At 40.8% G+C, this 22,959-nt stretch overlaps 1 protein-coding gene across 1 annotated transcript; it reads right to left on the bottom strand.

Annotated features, from left to right (window-relative positions):
• Positions 1-625: 625 nt before the first annotated feature.
• LOC311506127 (MAGUK p55 subfamily member 3-like) lies at positions 626-18,141 on the bottom strand (the record flags this gene model as incomplete). The annotated part of the gene is made up of 17 exons (XM_084570009.1): positions 626-1,460; positions 5,441-5,569; positions 5,829-5,937; positions 6,021-6,114; positions 6,203-6,283; positions 6,432-6,587; positions 8,376-8,417; positions 10,148-10,233; positions 10,928-11,124; positions 11,421-11,495; positions 12,645-12,730; positions 14,065-14,146; positions 14,281-14,418; positions 14,617-14,697; positions 16,959-17,036; positions 17,889-18,007; positions 18,117-18,141. 17 exons carry the CDS (start codon positions 18,139-18,141, stop codon positions 1,281-1,283), a joined length of 1,758 nt encoding a protein of 585 aa, XP_084426135.1. The 3' UTR covers positions 626-1,280.
• Positions 18,142-22,959: the final 4,818 nt, after the last annotated feature.

Here is a 22,959-nt window from a genome sequence, read left to right on the forward strand (position 1 = left end):
TTATGGCACTTTGTACATGTGAGGTTACAAACTCAGCACATAAAACAATCAAGAACAACATTGCATGTTTAGAAAAGAACAGAAGAGACCAGGAAGCTGTTTAATTTTCACCACACACAAATGCTCACGTTCAATCAAATGACTTGTAGAAGTGAGAGGCCAGTGGCTTTGGAATCATGTGATCTACTGTCTGTATTTCCTGATTAGTTTGTGGTCTCAGTATAAAACTGAAATCCAAAGGAATGAGCTCCTGGATGCTACAAGTATTTCTCCAGTGAAAAGATCCCTTGTTCTGAGGCTAGTATCCAGTGCTGTCGGTCTTTTTTATTTTTTTCCTTTCATCACAAATGATCATTATTTGATGTTTTATGTTTTTGGCCCTAAGTTTTATCTTAAATGTTTTAATTTGTGCTACAAGGATCTTTTTACAATCAGTAGATGGAAAATATTGCAATATATCAGTGTCAGGTTTTAGGACTAAATAGAGCTCCATGTAACAATTGTTTTCACCAATGTTTTTCTTGTTTAATTATCACATGCTGCAAGTTGAACTTTTGCTTTAAAAGTGATAAACCCATTAGTTGGTTAAGCTTAAAAAGCTGTCAATATCATGTCTAATGACCGTAAACAGTAAAAGGACATTTGGTACCAATGCCACCTTCGTTCAAAAATACAGATATGTGCAAGGAAACTGTACAAAATCCATTCCTGTCTGTGAACACATACAGTGACACGTCCATCCACACAGACTGAGGGCTCCAAGGTAAACAGGTTGCATTGAAGTGCTACGAGATCTTTTCGTTGGCACACAAAGAGTAACATTTACATTAAATAAGTTGTTGTCATGCGTTTACTAAAAACAGTTTTGTAGAAAATAAAAATGTCACATTCCATTTGGATTTGTCTAGTTGAAATATATATGGTTTAGAGAAAAAAAATAATGCATTCACTTAACTTTTAAACTTTTACACTTTTCCAGAGAACAAGGGGAAGCAGCAGCATCCATCTTTCAAGTCAAGAAAATGAAATCTAAATGAGTAAGTAGTGTTCAGAACCTGTTGCCCTGCTGCAAAATGGAGGTATTCCTCTGACATCATCCTCTCCCTTTGGTTCCTCAGTTTATGGCTGACCAGCCCTGTGTCAGTCAGGTAGAGGGAGTTCAGCAGACTCATCAGCTAGCCTGCGAGCATTGAGGGGGAAGGAGATCAGATCATCTCAAGAGGACGAGCGCAGGGTTTGGGGGAGCAGAAGTTCCTCTGGAAGCGTGGGGGTTGTCATGTTTAGGTCCGCACCCAGCTGACAGGCACCCAGAAGGACTCTCGCTCCAGTCTTTCCAAAATACCTCTCAGTTCTGCACAAGCACTGGCTGAGTCCTCTTTGATCAGGACCCGGTCCACCAGGTGTCCATACTGCTGATCAATCTGGATGGCAGACTGACGCATCTCCTGGAGGTCCTCATCCTGTGGAAGAAAACAAAATCAAGGAGAGACACAGACAGGGGGCGGTCTTTACTTCAAACCTGCTGGATATCCACAGTGTGGCCTGTTAGAAGGTACAGTTCAGTTTCTTTGATGCATAACTCTTATTAGTAGATGGATTATTTAAAATATTACCAGTGCTTTACTCTGCCATTGGACAACTTTTACTGAAGGTCAAGCTGAAGTTGTTACATGAATCTACGTTCACTTCAAAGCTACCAGCATTCACAAAAACTAATGTGTTACAGCAGTGGCTCCTGTGTTCTGTCAGGAAAATGACTGTTTGTCCCACAGCAAAGTAAAGCAATGATAATACTGTCAATACTGCCTACACATCAACTGACTGATTTTGCACTTGTCACCACTTATTGTAGATAATACACTGGCTACGGGTTAAATACCTCATCTAAAAAACAATCATCAGACCAGACCAAACCTTTAATTCATTTGGCTACTGCAAAAACTGTCAAATGTTAATGTTTACCCCTCAAACCCTCAGCCACATTGACTTGCTAACTGCTCAATCATGAGTCACAATAATGGAACTGTTTATCAGTGGTGCTTAGCCAGTAAAACTGACACTGAGTTTTCTGGCTGTGACATTACTGACAGTGATTAATGTCTCCCATTTTACAGTTTTCATCGATGTTCTGTCATGCAGAGCATAAAACATCATGTCCAATTTTGAAATTAGAACAGACAGAAGTTTGTGTCTGGCTACAAATATTTGTACAGCTACAGCCAGGTCAGTGTGTCTGGACACTGACCTAATTGTTATTTTAACTATAACTGTCATTTTACCCTCAAGTCATTAAGGACAAAAATGGCCATGTCCAAAAAACTGCCATTAAAAAACTGATTATTTTTTTCTCCATAAATCTCTTAAACCACTTCGGCACTTTACAAAACCAGAAATTCAATCATTTTGAGGATTTTAACCCTTTAAATGCAGTCAGTTCATGTAATTCTGTGCTACTAGTGTATAGCATTTTAACTGCTGTTTGGAGCTTGGCTATCTGGTTATTTCATTCCGTTGACAACGAAAGAGCAAGTTCTCTGTAGAAAAGTGTCAGAATGAAAACATGTGGCTTGCAACTCCCAGTGAGATGCAGGAAAATGAAACATGCTCAGAAGGAGAATCTGATGTGGAGTCAAATCATTCTGGTTCTTCCTCTCCTGACCTTTCCACTTTGATCCTGAACAGAATGGACTTCAAAAAGTGGGCAGCTCTGGTTTCCTACTAATGCAGAGATTACCCACTACGTTCCTGTTGCCAGAGGTTGGATTTCTGGCCAACACCGTACACTGTCACCTTTAAATAGCCTGCTAAGCTCAAGAACACAAGCACAAAAACTAATGAAATAAACATTTTGTGCATAGGCCCTATAATGGGGAAATGGCTGATTTTAGTGTTAGTGTTTAGTGACCATTTGTTCTCAAAAATGAAACCCTAATATTCCAGAATGAGTGATTATATTCTGTCATGGCTGAGAGATTAAAAATGTGGTTATAATGGCAGTCAACGGGACATTATCTGTCCACTAAGGTCACAAGAGGGTAGTACATTTAAAATCTGATGCTACACAAAAACTAATAATGCAATCAAGTCAATATTTTATGGAAAAATTTGGGTAGTTTTGTGAAGTGCTTTAAGAGATACAGGTCCTTCTCAAAAAATTAGCATATTGTGATAAAGTTCATTCTTTTCCATAATGTAATGATAAAAATTAAACTTTCATATATTTTAGATTCATTGCACACCAACTGAAATATTTCAGGTCTTTTATTGTTTTAATACTGATGATTTTGGCATACAGCTCATGAAAACCCAAAATTCCTATCTCAAAAAATTAGCATATCATGAAAAGGTTCTCTAAACGAGCTATTAACCTAATCATCTGAATCAACGAATTAACTCGAAACACCTCCAAAAGATTCCTGAGGCTTTTAAAAACTCCCAGCCTGGTTCATTACTCAAAACCGCAATCATGGGTAAGACTGCCGACCTGACTGCTGTCCAGAAGGCCATCATTGACACCCTCAACCAAGAGGGTAGGACACAGAAAGAAATTTCTGAACGAATAGGTTGTTCCCAGAGTGCCGTATCAAGGCACCTCAGTGGGAAGTCTGTGGGAAGGAAAAAGTGTGGCAGAAAACGCTGCACGACGAGAAGAGGTGACCGGACCCTGAGGAAGATTGTGGAGAAGGGCCGATTCCAGACCTTGGGGGACCTGCGGAAGCAGTGGACTGAGTCTGGAGTAGAAACATCCAGAGCCACCGTGCACAGGCGTGTGCAGGAAATGGGCTACAGGTGCCGCATTCCCCAGGTCAAGCCACTTTTGAACCAGAAACAGCGGCAGAAGCGCCTGACCTGGGCTACAGAGAAGCAGCACTGGACTGTTGCTCAGTGGTCCACATGGTGTATCCATTTTGCATGTCATTCGGAAATCAAGGTGCCAGAGTCTGGAGGAAGACTGGGGAGAAGGAAATGCCAAAATGCCTGAAGTCCAGTGTCAAGTACCCACAGTCAGTGATGGTCTGGGGTGCCATGTCAGCTGCTGGTGTTGGTCCACTGTGTTTTATCAAGGGCAGGGTCAATGCAGCTAGCTATCAGGAGATTTTGGAGCACTTCATGCTTCCATCTGCTGAAAAGCTTTATGGAGATGAAGATTTCATTTTTCAGCACGACCTGGCACCTGCTCACAGTGCCAAAACCACTGGTAAATGGTTTACTGACCATGGTATTACTGTGCTCAATTGGCCTGCCAACTCTCCTGACCTGAACCCCATAGAGAATCTGTGGGATATTGTGAAGAGAAAGTTGAGAGACGCAAGACCCAACACTCTGGATGAGCTTAAGGCCGCTATCGAAGCATCCTGGGCCTCCATAAGACCTCAGCAGTGCCACAGGCTGATTGCCTCCATGCCACGCCGCATTGAAGCAGTCATTTCTGCAAAAGGATTCCCGACCAAGTATTGAGTGCATAACTGAACATAATTATTTGAAGGTTGACTTTTTTTGTATTAAAAACACTTTTCTTTTATTGGTAGGATGAAATATGCTAATTTTTTGAGATAGGGATTTTTGGTTTTCATGAGCTGTATGCCAAAATCATCAGTATTAAAACAATAAAAGACCTGAAATATTTCAGTTGGTGTGCAATGAATCTAAAATATATGAAAGTTTAATTTTTATCATTACATTATACAAAAGAATGAACTTTATCACAATATGCTAATTTTTTGAGAAGGACCTGTATATGCAGAAAAAAGAAAAAATATTAATCAGTTAAGTTTTTATAGCATTTTTTCTGGATGTAGACATTTTTGTCCTTAATGACTCAAGACGGTAGTAATTTTTTTTTCAGTGTTCTGTTGAACCATTAGAATTTTTTATTTATTTATTTTTTTTTAATTTTGTGTAGAGAGAGACTTTGTTACAAAAAATGTCCCACATGCACTAACGCAGCCAAATTGATGAATGTAGAGGAAAACTTTGCCCAAATGGACAAAAATATCCCTAATGATGCAGGAGGGTTAATTATGTTTTGGTTATTTTCTACATTGTAGCTCAGTCCTGAAGACATGAACACGTGAATTCAGTAGTAAACTAACCCGAATAACGTCAGAGACAACTGTACCAACCCTACCTCTACACAACACAACTCATGAAGACAAGACATTCCACTAACTGGAGAGAATGTCAAGAAAGCAAAGCTAAAGGTGAAGAATATAAAACCTATTCTAGTTTGTCTACTACATACTTCATATATCTTCAGAATTAATGTACAGTGCAGAAAATACTCAACATAAAGACAACCCACTGAATGAGAAGGCGTCCAAACTTCACTGGTGCAGTATATGCACTTAACTGTGCCTCATCATTTTGGTTGCTCTGCACAAATCTGACTCATTTAACAGCCTCGAGTTGAGACAGCTTACAAGAAGAAAACAGAACTCACCGTAACGCGCCCATGCTCTCCCCCTCCTGGTGAGGTGGCTGCACTGCGACGACGTCTGCTCTCAGGAACACGAGGTTTGACAAAGATAACGTACGGCTTGAACTCTGCTGTCCGCAGCCTCTTCAGGGCCTGGAGGTGGAAGATTTACATACAACAGAACAAGCAGACAAAACAGAGGTCAGAAAGAAGATGTGAAAGGACAAAGTCAGCAATGATATGTCACACTCTCTGCTTTGTGAGTAAATGTGATGTGACTGCCATCCCTCGTCCACTCAGTGAAGTGCTGCTGTCGTTCCGAGTATGTAAATCATTATGACATGTTATGATAATCCATTTTGATATCTTTGGATGAACATTAACAAGGCTGTCTCCGTAAAGGGACTCTTACCTCAGGTTGGACATCTACAATACACATCTTATTCTTGGCCTGTACAGAGCGGATGGCCTCTATACTGGTGCCATATTGGTTCTCCTTGTACTCCCCATGCTCTATGAACCTTGGGAGCAAGAACAAAACCTTTACTTCAACAAGAAATCCTACATCTTGACACAAAACAATAAGGCATTAATAGAAACCTACTTGTTATTCAAAGCATCTGCATCAAATTGCTGTTTGGTGACAAAGTGGTACTCTACACCATCCTTCTCATGAGGCTTCTTGGGTCTGGTTGTATCTGTGGGAACAAATAAGTGGAGTGTTATGGTATGTGTAGTAGTGTTGGTCCACTGAGACGGATTAAGTAAAAATGTTGAATCACTCACGTGGTACAGCTACTGCATAACGGTGTGGATTTTCAGCAATGACCCGCTGTTTGAGTTCATTGATTCTTGCTCCAAGAGACCCTTCAGAAGCCAATCGAGTGTGTGCGTGTGGAGAAAGAAAGAAAGAAAGAAAGATAAATGTTACAACATCTTGTAATGGCAGTCTCTGCCACTAGGTGTCACTGACATCACAGGAGACCATTCGTGTTGCCCAGTGGTTCAGCCTTACCAATGAGAACCACCAGACGGGGCCTCTCATTGGGCCTCTGTTGGTAGCGGGTCACCTCCTCGTAGGTCAGGAAGTCGGGGTCTCCAGGATCAGAGCCCTCTCCTGATGATCCCTGTCGGTCTTTACGACTCAGACGGAAACTCCTCCGTAAACCAGCTACAGCACCGCCAGAGATGAGAAGGAACAGAAGAAAAAACTATGGTTAGATATAATGTACAATGATATAACAAAGATGACATAACACATAGCTAAGACATGGTTATTAGATAAATACAATTAAAACATTTTGGAATAAATTCAAGCGCAACCCACTGATAATCATGCATTAATGAAACCTTTGTACAGTGCACCTGGATGAAAAGAACTCACTTATCTGAAGTGTAAATACACGATAGTGTGAGAAGCAGAACTCGGAGCCAAGTATACGTCATGCTTCAACTACAACTTGGATCACATGCAGCTATAGTAAACATACTGGGTAAAATAATTCAAGTCTGAAAATGAAACAGGCTCTGTTCTACTTTAAGCAAAGGTATAGTACAATTTGGTAACAGTTTCAGAGATTTGAGTGACCCAAGATAAATGTCATATATTCAACATATTTCAATTAAGGCATGCTGCTCTCAACAAGGCTACAGTGCTGAGGCAGGACAGGACAGGACAGCCTGGTCCTGGGAGACACCACACTGACTGCAATCTGGGTCTCCCATGATCAGGACTGCCTCTATCCCCCTGTCAGTGGTGTGTACCTGCAGGAATGAGCCGGGCACTGTACCTGAATAAAATTCCCAGGAAAACACCTGGCCACAGGAGGGCGCCACTGCTTTACACTTAGGAGAGACTATAACTGGCGTTAGAGCATCACACAACCCAGCCTCACACCTCCACACAGGGTGAACAAGCAACAAACGTGCCTGGTTGAGTGTGCAATGCGTCCAACGCAGCAGGGCCCTCGTGGGGGAAAGGAGGGGGTTGTTTGGGGGGGGAGGGGGAAGCAGTTGCACTCACCACAGCAGCAGGGCAGTTAGTTAGATGCAGGGCAAAGGGAGTTTGGGAGGATCCAAACACTACTATGAAGGTGGTGGGTGAAGGATGGAAAGGAGAGGGTTTTACAGCTCCAAGCAGGTTGACAAGAAGCACAAATACAGTTTAATAAAGACCTTTGTGTTACAGTGACAGGGTGCTGTAAAGCTTTCAGCTGTGTTTAGATCGCTCCTTCTGCTCAAGGTCATTCGAGCAGCTCGCAGGATGGGGGAGCAAATGGGGGTCAGGTTGGGTTGAAGAAGGGTGAGGGAGGGGAGGTCAGTGGAAGGCCAGAGAGGGATTGAGGATAAAGGGAAATAATGCATCCCAATATATCTATGTCCTGGCTGTCTATGTAAACGCAGTAAGTACTGTCTTATTGTTATTTTACTAATTATATCACTATAATACAAATGATGTTGTTATTGTTCTGATGTTGGACAGCCTGTTTTGATTCTGTACTACGATGGCACTGACACTTTGATGCATCCTTGATCTCTCTCTTAACTCTTAATTATGCAGTGGAGTCTCTGAAGAGGCAGATCTGTTACTGCCACCTGCAGAAGTGTGAGACGAGACTTCCTACACGTTTTCCCAACTTACTTTCTTCTTTCTACTGTAGCTGTTAAATGATTTATTTCTTCTGCACATCTACTCTATTTTTATCCCTTACTAAATGAAATTGTAGTTCTACATCCAATTTCACAGAATCTCGTCCTCTGGCAATGACTCTGAAGGTGTCCAAAGATTTAAAGATGGTTTTCAGTCTTCCTCTTATCCCTCAATCCTGGGCCCCAGACAGGTTAACCCTACAAGCCGTCATTTTGACCCCCAGTCCAAAGCACCCAGGGAACCAGCATGAAGCCAGGCTGCCTCAGGCAAAGAGCAGATAGGGAGAAGGAAAGATGTGCACGCTCTCACCTATGTACTGTCCATTGAAATAGCCCTCACAGTCACAGTCCTCTGTAGGGAGGCAAGCAGGGAAAAGAGGGGGTAAGCACAGGGTAAGAGACCTGGAAGAGTTAGGTAGGGGAGCTGGAAGAGTTTAAAAAAATAAAAAAAGGGCGGGGGCCATGGGTGCTGGAGAGGGGAGGCAGCGTCCAACAGGCAGCAGGCAGGCAGAGATCAGGAGGAGATATTGGAAGGGCAGCCAAGATACAGTGAAGGGATGCTGTTGGAGGCAACAGCCACTAACAAAACTTGATAAAAGAGATATTGGAGAAGAGAAAGGAGAGGAGATGGCTCTACTTCCTCTGTATGTTAGCCAGCTGTGAGTTAAGTCTCTGTCGACCACACACACAAATACACCTCCCAGAGATGCACTGCAAACATACAAACTGCCCCACATATACAAACCTATCCACAATTCCTTAACAAAACCTAAGCACTTCGAGTCTTCCAAACAACATCCCTCTAACATTACAACAATATGAAGTGAGTTTGGAAAATAGACAAATGGAGAAAACAAATGTGACACAGTAGAATAAGGATGAGGATGAAAACAGAAGAAAACATATTAGCAGCCAAGGATGACGCAAAAGAGGAGCTATTGTTATCTTTAACAGCCTCTGCTTGGTTGGGCTAAAGTCTCCAGGGAAGCTGTTCAGTCTGCATATCACCTGGTACAACACACACACGCGCCAAAGAATGAATCTCTATTCTGGTCTGGTACACTAACAGCAGGAGAGGAGGAATTAAGCTGCAAGCAGTAAAAATCCCAAATGCACACCCCACTAGCACACACTCCACACAAACATCAAAGCTTTGAGGCCTCAAGAACATTTTATTGTAACTCTGTGTTTGTTTCTTTGTTTATTGTTGCTGTGTTTGTGCTGCACATGTACCCACCTTTATCACATCCTTGGTCATCTGATATAGTAAGCAGCAAAGAAGATGAAGAGTACAACATAATTATTAAGAAAGGTAACGTACAGGTAATTTTATGTAGATAACATTGAAGAAAAAATAAAGCTTTTATTGCTTCTAAATATAAAGTGACCGTTGTTAAACTGACGTCAGTAAGAGACAAGGAGGGGGACCCACATTTAAAGACTCCTGCTGGGATTTGGTGGAATTAACAAAGAGAGCTGGAGGAGCGTGGAAGGAGGCAGAGACAGAAGAGTCCCTGCTGGTTTGCTGCTGCATGGCGTAGCACGGCTAGCTGCCATATTGCTAAGCTCTTGTTGTCTCCCTGTGGCTCAGGCCTAATCGGATCGCCTGCAGCTTATGTGCCACGAAGAGCCACCACTCACATTACCCACTCACCTGGCTGTGTGCACGCCGTTTCTGTAGTGAATGAGAAAGTGGCAAGCGCAATGTATTGGTGAGACTTAATGGTCGGCAGTAGTTGCACTGCCTGGATCTACTTAAGCTGAACTTGCAGCTTGCTTACTGGCCAGATGGACTAAACATGAAAGAGATTAATTCATATCTGCGATCCCTCCCTCCATCTGCACCCCTCTACCTCTCCCTTATCCCTTTTAAAAACATTTCTACATAGCAGCATTTAGAGGATGGACAATGAATACTAATGGGTCTGAGAGTGCCAATTAATAGCAAAGAAGGTTAAATGTTAATACTGCTGCATTCATTAACCAATAGTACAGACAGAGTGAATGCGTACATTAGTAGATGAAGGAGAGCTGAGAGATGCTGCAGGTAGTAAACTGTAATTATGAAAAGATGCAGTGAACTCCTGGGAAGCACAAACTTACAGACAGGCTTTTTAGGGGATTTTGGATTCGGGAGTGTGCCCACTTTCATCCTGTAGGCCAGTCGCCTGGAGGAATGTGCAGCAGAACAAAGAGCCAAAGAGGATGAAGGCAGGAAGAGAGCCATCAGGACAGAAAGGAGAGTAAGTACAAAGTATGGAGGGATTGTCAGGAATAAAAGATTTAAACATGAAAGGCAGACAAACATAACACACATGGCCAAATTATGAGACAGTGGGACATTTTTGGAACTTTTGTTGACACATTTGTCTTTTTCACCATTAATGTAACCCTGAGCTAAATGTGCAGCTGGAACCCATGTCAGCTGAAATACACACTTTCATCCTAAATATTAATAAATATATAATACACCCTGTTAAGGCTTTTCTGACTTGTATCTCTGCCTCTCTGTGTTCAAGCTGGGGTTATAAAACCAACAGCCGCTGCAGTGTTTGGCAGGACCTCTCAGCCTGCCGAGATCATCTTACTGGTGGATTATGACACTTACAGTATCAGCATGTGCCTATTCAACGCTGTGTTTCAATTTATTTTGTCCACATTGCTTTCATGCTCCATCTAATCATAGTTGACCCCTCAAAGTGGAACACATGAATATGGATTTAAAAGATTACAAATAGCAGGGTAAAAAAAATATCTGTGTGTGTGTGTCAGTTCAGCCCTGCAACTGATTAGTTTATGGTTAGTTCCTTTTAACTGTGAAGACACAGGATCCAATTCCCTCTTCTTCCTAGATGATCTTACCTCTCCTGGAACTGTTTGGAGGGGACAAGTCCGGCTCGCAGGTTGCTGTCTCCCACACGCTTGGCCTGCCACCACGTTGAGTCGTCTTGGGTCACAACCTGCAGTATGTCTCCCCGTTTAAAGGGAAGTCCAGCCTCTTGGCAGGGCGTGGCCTTGTCTTCCAATGGGATGTAGTCAAACAAGGCCCGCACATAGACCTGGAATAAAATGGACAGTTGTAGAAAACAAATATTCTCCAAAAACTACTATTTAAATCACAGCACATAAAAATGTATCATTTATGTTTTATCTCCCTGCACACTCAATATCATCACACACACTATTTTGTTCTCTGCATTTGACCCATCTAAGTGAATACACCTGGAGCAGTGAACAGAGGGTTTGAGGGGTTTACTCAAGACACCTCAGTCATGCGATCAAACCCGCTTCTCTAACCACGAGCCCACAGCTCCACCACATCACATCATGTACAGTCAGCCATGCGTCATCTGACCTTGCTTTCCTTCAGTCGGTCCTCCTCTTTAATGGCAGGGATTATCTTGAGAGTGATGGAGCCTTGGGACTGGGACTAGATCACAAATAGAGAAGAGAAAAAAAGGGAGCGAAGATTATGAGTGCAACCTCAAATTAAAGACAAACACCAAATACACCAGGCTTCAAATGCATTCTGATGTGGATCTTACATTTATTGGTGTATAGGTTGTCCCTGTGTGTGTATTACAAGTTCCTAAAGAAAGTAAAACTTTATTTTTGTATTTTGTTTACTGCCCTTTATCTTTATAGGTAGGATTTATGTCCACAGACTCAATAAATGGACTTGATTTTGCTGTCATGCTGTCAAGAACACTATTCTCTAATCCAAATCATAGAGCTGATGTGATATACAGTATTAGGGTTTGGACTCATTGCCAGCTGCCAATATTCACCATTACATCTACCATTACATCTATGGTATTAATGGCAATAAAAGCTTGAATGTTTTATCAAGAATACCTGAACTATATAACAAGACTTCAGAATAAACATTTAAGAATGCTTTAATGCAGTACCAGTTCATAAACATAATTTTCAATAGAGCAGAAATGTCAAAAGGTTTTTCCACAAGTGTAAGTGTTAACGTTTGAATACGTGTAAAATAGCACATGACGCTAATCTTCTGTAGACACATTTTCAATTTAAATCGGATGGAGAAGAGAAATACGGCAACAAAACATAAGTTTAGCCTATTATAGTGTAATATGTAATCCGGTGTCACACATCAAATTTGAGAATTTAAAAATCTATTTTGGGTCACTGATAAACTTTGTCTGTCACAAGTGACAGAAATTCATCTTCGACAGGCTCATGAAAACATTTAAAAGACATCATTTTAAAACAGACAAAAAAATACATGTAATCAGACAGTCTCCAACAAAAAAGAGGGGGGGCTGTTAACAGAAGCATGTGTCTATTTCTGTTTGTTCAGGGTGGTTATTGCAGAGGGGATGAAAGATTTTTTAAAGATGTTTTTCTGGGCCAGTGGAACCTTATAACATTTGCCTGATTGCAGCACCTGAAAGCAGTGGTGGGGGGGTGAGAGGGGTCTTTTGTGATCAGGATGGCTTTCCTGGTCATAGACCGGCTGTACAGTTCTGAGAGGGGGAGTTTGTGGTTAACAGTTTATTTGTATATGTCAGTGTAAGTATGGCTTTAATCCTTGGCTGTAACTCTGTCTTACCAGCAGCTGACTGATCTCATCGGGCCTCTTGTGGATGACAGAGACACCGTTGACCTCCCTGAGTTCATCTCCTACATGGACCAAACCTGTGAGGAGCAGAGTCAGTATAAGGCCGCGGGCTAACTCTGCTGAAACATCAATGACAAAGAGGATGCCATGAGCTTCTTGGGTCTTTAAGGTTTATCATTCATATCTTAATATCAGTATTGTTGTCAGAACCACAGATATGACCAGCTTCTATCCTCAGCTGTGATCTGTTTAGCTCCATCTACAGCAAAACAACCAAAGGCTGAGAGAAAAGAGATGAATATGCTTTTCCCTCAAGATAGAGAAGCAACACAGCACACACAATATTATGTGGTCATACATATAATGTATACCGAGGCCTGAGGCTAATTCTGAAATCTAAACTCATCTTCTGTCTTGACACTGACAAGAGCTTTTTCTATCACTTGACGCAGCAAGAAAACAGAGGAAGACTTTAATGATTAATTGGCCCGGACACTGATTGGTTTACTTTACCAGCATGCATGCTTCTAATGTCAAATACCACACACCCCTGCATGTAGCTGATATTTCCATGGTAGCACCCAAAGATCTCTGCTGGATGTGCAGTAAATCATCTCTACACATGGAGAGCTATGGATATCAGCAGCAACTACACTATCCTACTTTTCTCCAGCTGCAGCATCTCTCACCCTGTAGCTTTGATCTCACTATCATTAGATGATTAGTTTTTGATTTTTTTTTGTCCCATACATATATGAATAATAAACATGGAAATATTTCCATTGTTTCTGCTGTTTGCAAGAAGATAAAAGCAGTCACAGTAGTGTAAAAATGAGGATTATCTCACTTCCATGCTGGGGCTGTTCTGTATGTCATCTAACTTTGCTATGGGGTGGGTGGGAGGGTTGGATTTTTTGTTCTGTTTTTGCTGTTTCTAGCCTCTGTGAGGCACTTTGTATTGCTTTTAATAGGTATGAAAAGTGCCATATAAATAAACTTGATTTGATTTGATTTGATTTGAAGAAACAGCAAAAATACTAAAAAAATATATTGTTCACCTTAGCATTTATAGTATATATTGCCATGATTAATGCACATGTATTGGACTGAAACTTCAGATCGGATTAACAGCCACAGTCTTAATAATAAAATTCCTGGCAGTGTAAAGAAGGTGATCAAGATAAGACATTGAAACAATATTTACAGTTCAGAAAATATAAGTATGACTACAAGTCTACTATTCAATAGCTCATAAACTAGAGTGGACTAAGGCCTCCTTATTTGAATTACCCTTAGGGACCTTAAGAGAATTATTTCACCTTGATAATCATGTTACATTTATCCACAGGTTGGGAACCACTGCTATTGAGAGGCTTAATATACAACATCCTTTAGAGAGTAAACATTTTACCGCTTCGATCAGCTGCACCTCCTCTCATGATCCGAGCAACAATCACTGCCCCAGTGGCTTCATCACGCCTGATAGTGGCTCCCTGAAGTACAGATAAAGGGATCATTAAACAAACAGAGCAGAGGTCTGACTCCCATAATCCCCTCCTCTTTGATCCAGCCCTCCTGCAGGCTCTTATCTTTTCATTTCCACTCTCATCCTTATGTCACAACTCACTAAAGGCTCCTTGTTCTTCACCAGCCTGACAATCTTCACAGACTCCTCCTCCAGCTCGTCCTCAAAGTCATCTGGCAGGGGTGGCAAAACAGGGTCAAAGTTCTTCTGGGCCACAGTGTCGTGCACCGATAGAACGGCCTGATGGGACAGAAACCAGACGTGCTGAGATTACAGTGCTGATGTTCAGCTGTTGAGATGCACACAGAGCAGCCTGACATATGTCAGAATCTGAAATCACTTCAGAGATGAATTTACAGTGTGATGGCAAATAATATCAGTGACCAAGAAGCATGGCATGGAAAGGGAAATACCCAAAGTTGTTTAAAGTGCGTTTACCTTGAGATGTGGTGACGTCAGCAGGTGCAGCAGTTCCTTCTCTTCTGTGCTCATTGGTCCGCTCTGCAGCTCCTCTGCCACCTGCCAATCAAAACACATATATACATATATATATACATACATATACATATATATACATACACTATATTACCAAAAGTATTCGCTCACCTGCCTTTACTCATTCTATGAACTGAAGTGCCATCCCATTCCTAACTCATAGAATTCAATATGATGTCGGTCCACCTTTTGCAGCTATTACAGCTTCAACTCTTCTGGGAAGACTGTCCACAAGGTTGAGGAGAGTGTTTATAGGAATTTTTGACCATTCTTCCAAAAGCGCATTGGTGAGGTCACACACTGATGTTGGTCGAGAAGGCCTGGCTCTCAGTCTCCGCTCTAATTCATCCCAAAGGTGTTCTATCGGGTTCAGGTCAGGACTCTGTGCAGGCCAGTCAAGTTCATCCACACCAGACTCTGTCATCCACGTCTTTATGGACCTTGCTTTGTGCACTGGTGCACAGTCATGTTGGAAGAGGAAGGGGCCCGCTCCAAACTGTTCCCACAAGGTTGGGAGCATGGAATTGTCCAAAATGTTTTGGTATCCTGAAGCATTCAATGTTCCTTTCACTGGAACTAAGGGGCCAAGCCCAGCTCCTGAAAAACAACCCCATACCATAATTCCTCCTCCACCAAATTTCACAGTTGGCACAATGCAATCTGAAATGTACCGTTCTCCTGGCAACCTCCAAACCCAGACTCGTCCATCAGATTGCCAGATGGAAAAGCGTGATTCATCACTCCAGAGAACGCGTCTCCACTGCTCTAGAGGCCAGTGGCGGCGTGCTTTACACCATTGCATCCGACGCCTTGCATTGCACTTGGTGATGTGTGGCTTGGCTGCAGCTGCTCGGCCATGGAAACCCATTCCATGAAGCTCTCTGCGTACTGTACTTGGGCTAATCTGAAGGTCACATGAAGTTTGTAGCTCTGTAGCAATTGACTGTGCAGAAAGTCGGCGACCTCTTTGCACTATGCGCTTCAGCATCCGCTGACCCCTCTCCGTCACTTTACGTGGCCCACCACTTCGTGGCTGAGTTGCTGTTTTTCCCAAACGCTTCCATTTTGTTATAATAGAGCTGACAGTTGACTGTGGAATATTTAGGAGCGAGGAAATTTCACTGGATTTGTTGCACAAGTGGCATCCTATGACAGTTCCACGCTGGAATTCACTGAGCTCCTGAGAGCGGCCCATTCTTTCACAAATGTCTTGTTTCACAGTCTGCATGCCTGAGTGCTTGAATTTATACACCTGGGGCCAGGCCAAGTGATTAGAACACCTGATTCTGATCATTTGAATGGGTGAGCGAATACTTTTGGTAATATAGTGTATATATACACATACATATACATATACACATATATACATACACATATACATATACATACATACATATATACATATACATATATACATATACACATATATACTAGGGCCGGGACTTTAACGCGTTAATTAAGATTAATTAATTACACGAAAATAACGTGTTAAACATTTTTTACGCATTTTAATCACACTTATTTTTGCACCGCGGAACGTTTCTCACTGGATGAGTTTAGGCGGACCGATTATACTGGAGCACCAACTAGCGTTCATTACTTCAGACAACAACAAACCACAGTGAACATGAACGAAGAAGCTGATGAGACCGCTTTGGTTGGCCCCGTGGATGGGAAATTTTGTTATAAAAAACGAATGGATGGAAGCGTCGATAAGAGCATGGTTGTGTGCAAGCTATGCAACAAGGAATTCGCATATCACCGCAGCACATCGAGCCTCAAGTATCACCTCAATGCTAAACATATAGCAGCTAGCTATATAAATTTTATATGCGATTAATTTCGATTAATTAATTACAAAGCCTCTAATTAATTAGATTAATTTTTTTTTAATCGAGTCCCGGCCCTAATATATACACACATATATATATATATATATATATAGATAGATATATAAATATATAAAAAACCTGAGTCTGGCATGCGTGTGTATCACTAATGTACATTGCAGTTTACTGTAGAATCATCACAGACATGCACACAGGGAAAGATAAGTGGTAAGCAGCTAAGGTCAGCAGTTCCCCCCACTGATAACTTGTGAGTGTGAGAGCAGCAGGGATATGGAGTTTCATTAGATGGGCATTGGGATGATTCAGCACTTTGAGAACATTAAAATTCACTTTTGATACCTGCATCGCTTCTCTGTCGGAGCTAACTCATGGTGACTCACTGCTGTGCCCAAGTGGTAAAGAAATTTAGGGTGCGTGTGTGTGTGATGAACTTACATCCTCTGCCAGAGAAGAGGCACTGTGGAGGACAGGTGTTGGGCTCTGCCTCTCATACTGTCTCAGTTTCTCATGTATCTGTGACAAACAATTATTTTATTAAAAGTTAGAATAGGCAATATACAGTTTTCACAAAGATCCAACAATCATTTGTGTACCCAATTTCATGAGAGGCTTTACAGAAGTTCTGGCGACATTCTCTTAAAAACAAAACATTCTGGTGCCACTACACTCAAGATAATAAAGAAGTTTATTGTTTATTATCAAGACTTTATTGACAGCTGTGTCAATTGAGTGGTGTCAATTTAATTCAATTTTATTTATTTATATAGCATCAACAACTCATCTGCTTGAGACTGGCCAGGTAAAGACAGAAAAAAGAGAGGGAGACTAATAAGCATATAAATACTTTTTTTAAAAATTCTTTAGAAAGGTTTAGTCTGTGTCTGGATCCTGGTCTCCATAAAAAGCTCCTTAATTTAAGTACTGCAGTTCAAAACAAAAGTGAAAGATCTGAACATTGTTGTCCACACCAAGGCTATCACAATGCTCCTTGGAGCTGGGATTACTGCCCAACAGGTGGACCAACAACAAGTTTTTAAAATCTCTTTAAATATCGGGCCCTCATGAATCTACCGGCCTATACACTATAAATAACTTTTACAGTACAAAGGATCTTACAATATTTTGGGTTGATGCTACTCTAGTTGCAACATTACACAAAGAGAATATCATCACTTGAAACTCTGCAATGCCATTAAATCAACTTGTTTGTATATTTTCCTGCTAACAGTAATCTGGTGGTCATCCAAAGGAGTGTCATATCTCAGATGTTAATATATAAGCAGCTGGTAAGTTACAAAAGACTAAATTTTACCACACCTTAACAGTTTTGGAAGACATTCACAAACAGTCATCTGAGTTCCTCACCTTCATGAGGTATCCCAAACTCTTCTCACTGAAGACATCTTTGAGGAACACCATATCCTCTTTATGGTTGGCATCGGGCCGCAGCTGAGATGTCAGCAGGGCCAATGTTTCATGTAGCCCTTAAAAAAACAGCAAGAGAAACCTCAATAGCAGATGAACAGATGGAGCACAGCACATTTTGAGCAGTATGGACAGTATGTGTTTAGCATCTGTGCTAGATTGTCTTACCCGCTCCTGCTGTGAGAACCGGCATGGCTTCTTTCATGGGTCAGTGAGGAGGGGAGACCTGGTAGGCAGATGAAAACAAAAATTTTAATCAGCAAAAAGAAGGTTGTGTTGTGTGTGTGTGCACATACAGACTTGATATAGAGGCACTCAGAGACCCATGTTTGGTAATTATAGCCGTGTATCAGCCTCTTGTAGGCTTCATGCAATAAATCCAGGCTGCAATTTCCATTCTGCAGTGCACTTCACCTCATCTGTGAATGTGTAGGTGTGGATGCGTAAGTCCGCTTGCATTACAGGGCAGTACTACCAAGATAAACTGTCGCTGCTGGCACTGCTAATCACACCGACTCTCAGAGAGAGCAGAATGGATACTCTGGCACAATTCTGTATGAAACAAACACTGTGTCATACCTCTAACTCAAAGAGAACACAGATCAGCCCTAACCCATAGCACCCAAAGGCCCCCACTAACAACATCCTGTTGCCAGACACCACAGGACACCCTCAGAAGGCCAATGTCCATTCTCTGATGAGTCACAATTGTTTTGGAGGCACAAGGAAGACCTACATAATATTAGGAAGAAGGTCATAATGTTATGAAAGCATGCTGATGGGAGAGTGTGACCACTGCGCAAAGCATTCTCCAGCACATCCCAAAGACGAATAACCTGGATGGAATAACCTGGTCATTCAGTATATTCAGGTAGTCAGCTGACCTCATTCTTTGGGTACATAATGTTGCTGAACCTAGACTTGACCAACTGCAGCAACCCCAGATCATAGCACTGTCCCCACAGGCTTGTACAGTAGGCACTAGGCATGATGGGTGCATCACTTCATCTGCCTCTCTTCTTACCCTGATGCACTGGTTCTCCACTATCCTTCCAGTTTTTAATAATACGTTGGACAGTTCTTAACCCAATTTTACTAGTTTCTTCAATCTCCTTAGATGTTTTCTCTGCTTGATGCATGCCAGTGATTTGACCCTTCTCAAATAGACTCATCTTTCCACAACCACAGGATGTTTCTTAGATATGGTTGTTTAAGAAATGAGAAGCTGCTCATTGCATCAGTTGGGTTTAAATAACTTGTTGCCAGCTGAAAGACAATCACCCATGCAGTAATTATCCAATAGGAGGCTCGTACCTATTTGCTTAGTGAAATCCAAGTGGCGACTTTTTTTTTTGGCGAGTCAGTGTATTTATATATACTGACAGATCTATGACCCAAAGATAAAGTCAGCCACAGTACAGTTCAGACTGCAGCATTATTGCAGGCCCCACCAATCAATAACACTGTCATTCCACTCAATAGTCACCATATTTCCTTACTGGAAACCAAAGTCAATAAGAAAAACCACAGACTCCCTCATGCCCCACTGTGATCTAATGACAAAACAACAGAGATGTGCTGCAAAAGAGTGCAACAGTGCAATAACGAGAATTTAGTATTTTTACTTGTTTACAATAATGTTGGACTCTAAAGGCCCATACGGTTGATTTTTCACACTATGGGGCTTCTTCAAGAACAAAATGTGATACCTAAATACTCAATTATATAATACACAACCTACCAATCTACTGTCTGAAAAATGGACATCATTTTCTTCCTACTGCGCGGAGACTGTAAAGTTAAAATAATTTTTTACACTCTTTAGCAGGTTAATTTCTTTCTTGGGAGTTTATGAGCAGCAACTGTTGTGCAACATGTTTAGCAGTGAATTCTTACAAAAAGAGATAGTGAAGCTAAAACACGACAGCCTTTCTAAAAAGAGGAGCACCTAGATTCCATTTCTACCATTTAAACGACACTAAAATGCCTTGGAAATCTTTTTTTTTTTTTTTTTATTTTCAGTTATATCAGTATATCAGCTGACACACAGCCTGGAGAAACAGGCTTACAATTGGCAGTGTGAAGGCAGCAACATCACGTAAATAAGACTAGAGGGCTCAGAGGGACATCCTAACAGGAACCAACCTGGACAGTTTACAAACACATCAAGTCTAGCTGTGTATGCAGATGACTGGATCCCAACAGTGAGGAATAGCAGTCCTGACATTTGAACTATAGACAGATTAAACAAGGGAGAACAGAATGGATGAAATCCATCCAGACTTGTGACAACAAGGTCAGAGGAAGAGTTCATACATAACTTAAATGTGAGCTAATATGAATGAATGTTGTAGCCATGCTGACAGTTTCAAAACTAATGACATTCTTATTAGTTTTATTTTCTGTTCACTGCTAATGAGCAAATGTAAAATGCTAATATCCTAAGGGTAGTGAACATGTCTCTTTAACATTAGCATGTTTACATTGCCAAAGAGAGCATGTTAGCATGGTACGTTTTCTGTGGTGAAATGAACCAGCCTTTGTGAAAGTGTGCCAACAGAGTTGTATTCTTAGGTTCTCTAACCTAAAAACATCATCAGCAATGAGCAGCACAGCAAGTAAGGAGTCCCTGAATGAGGACAGAGCAACACGCAGCTCTAACCCCTCAACTTAAAATCAGATTGCTCTTGTTCGTGATGCTGTGAAACAAAAACACAGTTGTCTTAAATGTTTGTCTCCAGGAAATTGAAATTGAGTTTGACATTATAGAGTTTGACTCTATAATGTGACATCTAAGATTTGCAACACTCCACACCAAACCCCATACAGGACTTACATATCTTTGCAATCTCATTCATCCTTCTCTATTGCAAAATTGCGGTTTTCTCAGTTCTCCTGAAAATTTTCAAAACTGCATGTGCTTGTGCTTTGAAGATTCCCAATCAGAATATGATTAACCTCAGCAGAGACATAGAGACAGCTATGAGCTAATGAATAATGAACATAAAGGATATTACAGGAGGAGGAAGGGAAGCAGCACTTTTTTTTTTTGTTCTGTCAGGAGAATCAGTGGGATCAACACACAGGAGATGACTTCTCAAGTCTGTCAGCTGGGATTTCAGCATAACCTCAAAATATATAACTCGGAGTAGAAAGAAATATGGGGAGTAGAAAGAAATATGGGGAGGAAATGTAAATCACTATTCAGTGCTCCATTTTTGTCCTCTCTAGCAATATGTACGTTTTTATGTACAAAAGAAAAAAAATTAAAACATTTCATCTATTATTGAGTTGTTGGGCCAATAAAAATTGAATGTCTTGCTTCGTAATGGGCCTGTGTAAAAATACAAGGATATTAAAGTTCTTCACTTTTCATTAGCTGTACATACAACATAATAATCCAGTGATGATTGTCTGTGTGTTCATCTATGAATGGATACAAAATAAAACTGTAATATCAGTATATGTTTAGTGGTACCAGTCTGTCTAAACATAATCAAATATAGCCAAATATGTAGCCCAGTAGAAAGTTTAACTCAGTGAATCCATGGTAACTATAACAAACTTTAACATATGTTTAAAAAATTAAAAAAAATTACTATTTCACTATTTATAGATGTTGGTGCCCCTTTGGTATCTAGAATGGTTGCAAAGTACGTGCATCTTCTTAAGATAGGTATTAATACTGGCTCCATTACAAAATCCACCTATATCACATATTGGCACGGTGTAGCAGGATGTGGGAAACCAAAGAGGTTTCCAAATCAAGGGAAACAATTTACAATATGACACTCTTTTTAACTTGTTTTTTTGGTCCCCATTAAATCCTGAGCATATTCAACAATTAATAGTTTTTTATTTTACAAATACGAGCTCAACTGGCAGTATATTATATGGCTCTCTTTGAGAGTTTCCCTCTGATGAATCATTAGCAGGATCCCTTCATCCTCATCTTTCATCACATCATCAGCCTGTGTTATTCCCACAGCTCACAATCACAAAATTATCTTGAAGAAAACAAAAGCGATTGAACAGGAAAAAATATGTTCATTAATGTAAGATTAATTAGCTGAAAACTGCAACCAAATTATATGTTTCTGAATAATTTAACTTGAGATAGATTTGTTTAGAAAGTGCATCTTTTAGACAATCAAAAGTGTGTGGTTCATTACATCTCCCTCTGCAGCTGCTTGGTAACAGTCCTGGGAGGATGACATCACTGGAATCGCTGCTGACACGTTGCTGTGGTGAGATCATCAGAGAGAGCCACTATGGGGGACCCGACTATATGGCACTTTTGGGTATTTATGTCCATTTCACTTGGGGGAAAAAACTTTGGAAAGATATGTATGCAAAGAATTCATATGTGAAAACTCATAATTGTTGATTAATATCTATACCTGCATACAGTATATACTCCATGTTAGGACAGCAATGTTAGTCTTTATAAGATAGCTGCCACGATAGTATAATATCAGCCTTAGTATGTTAATAATAATAAATAAAGAGTTAAGATGCAGTTTTTTCCATAAGCACCACTGTCTCTCAAAAACAAGAATTAACTGTGTGTTAATTATTTGCTGTAGTTTTTCAATGTTAACCTGATGACAAACCTAGTTAAACAGAAAGAAGCATTGTTGCAGAGCTGTACCCTAGCACATAATAGGCTTCAAAGCTAATTAATACTTATTGTCAACTTGTCTAAATTGTGCTACAATTACGGAAACAAAAGGGAAACTGAGCAAGTGCAAAGTAGAATGACCTACAGCTTCAACCTGTGCTATATATTTCCAAGGAACATATTTGTCTTGTCTGCTATTTTGGACTCTTCAGTTACTTCAAAGATCAGCACTGCCAAGACAGGTAACAACTGAAAAGTTATTTACATTTCCATGTAAATGTTTAAAGCTATGACCCAAATAACTGTATATTGTATATTCAAAATGGACAGAGAAAGGATAAAAATCAAAAAAAGCTAGTAGCAACTAATGTGGTATTGTTCTGCAAGTCT

Source organism: Chelon labrosus, assembly GCF_963514085.1.
Source record: "Chelon labrosus genome assembly, chromosome: 21".
NCBI lineage: Eukaryota > Metazoa > Chordata > Actinopteri > Mugiliformes > Mugilidae > Chelon > Chelon labrosus.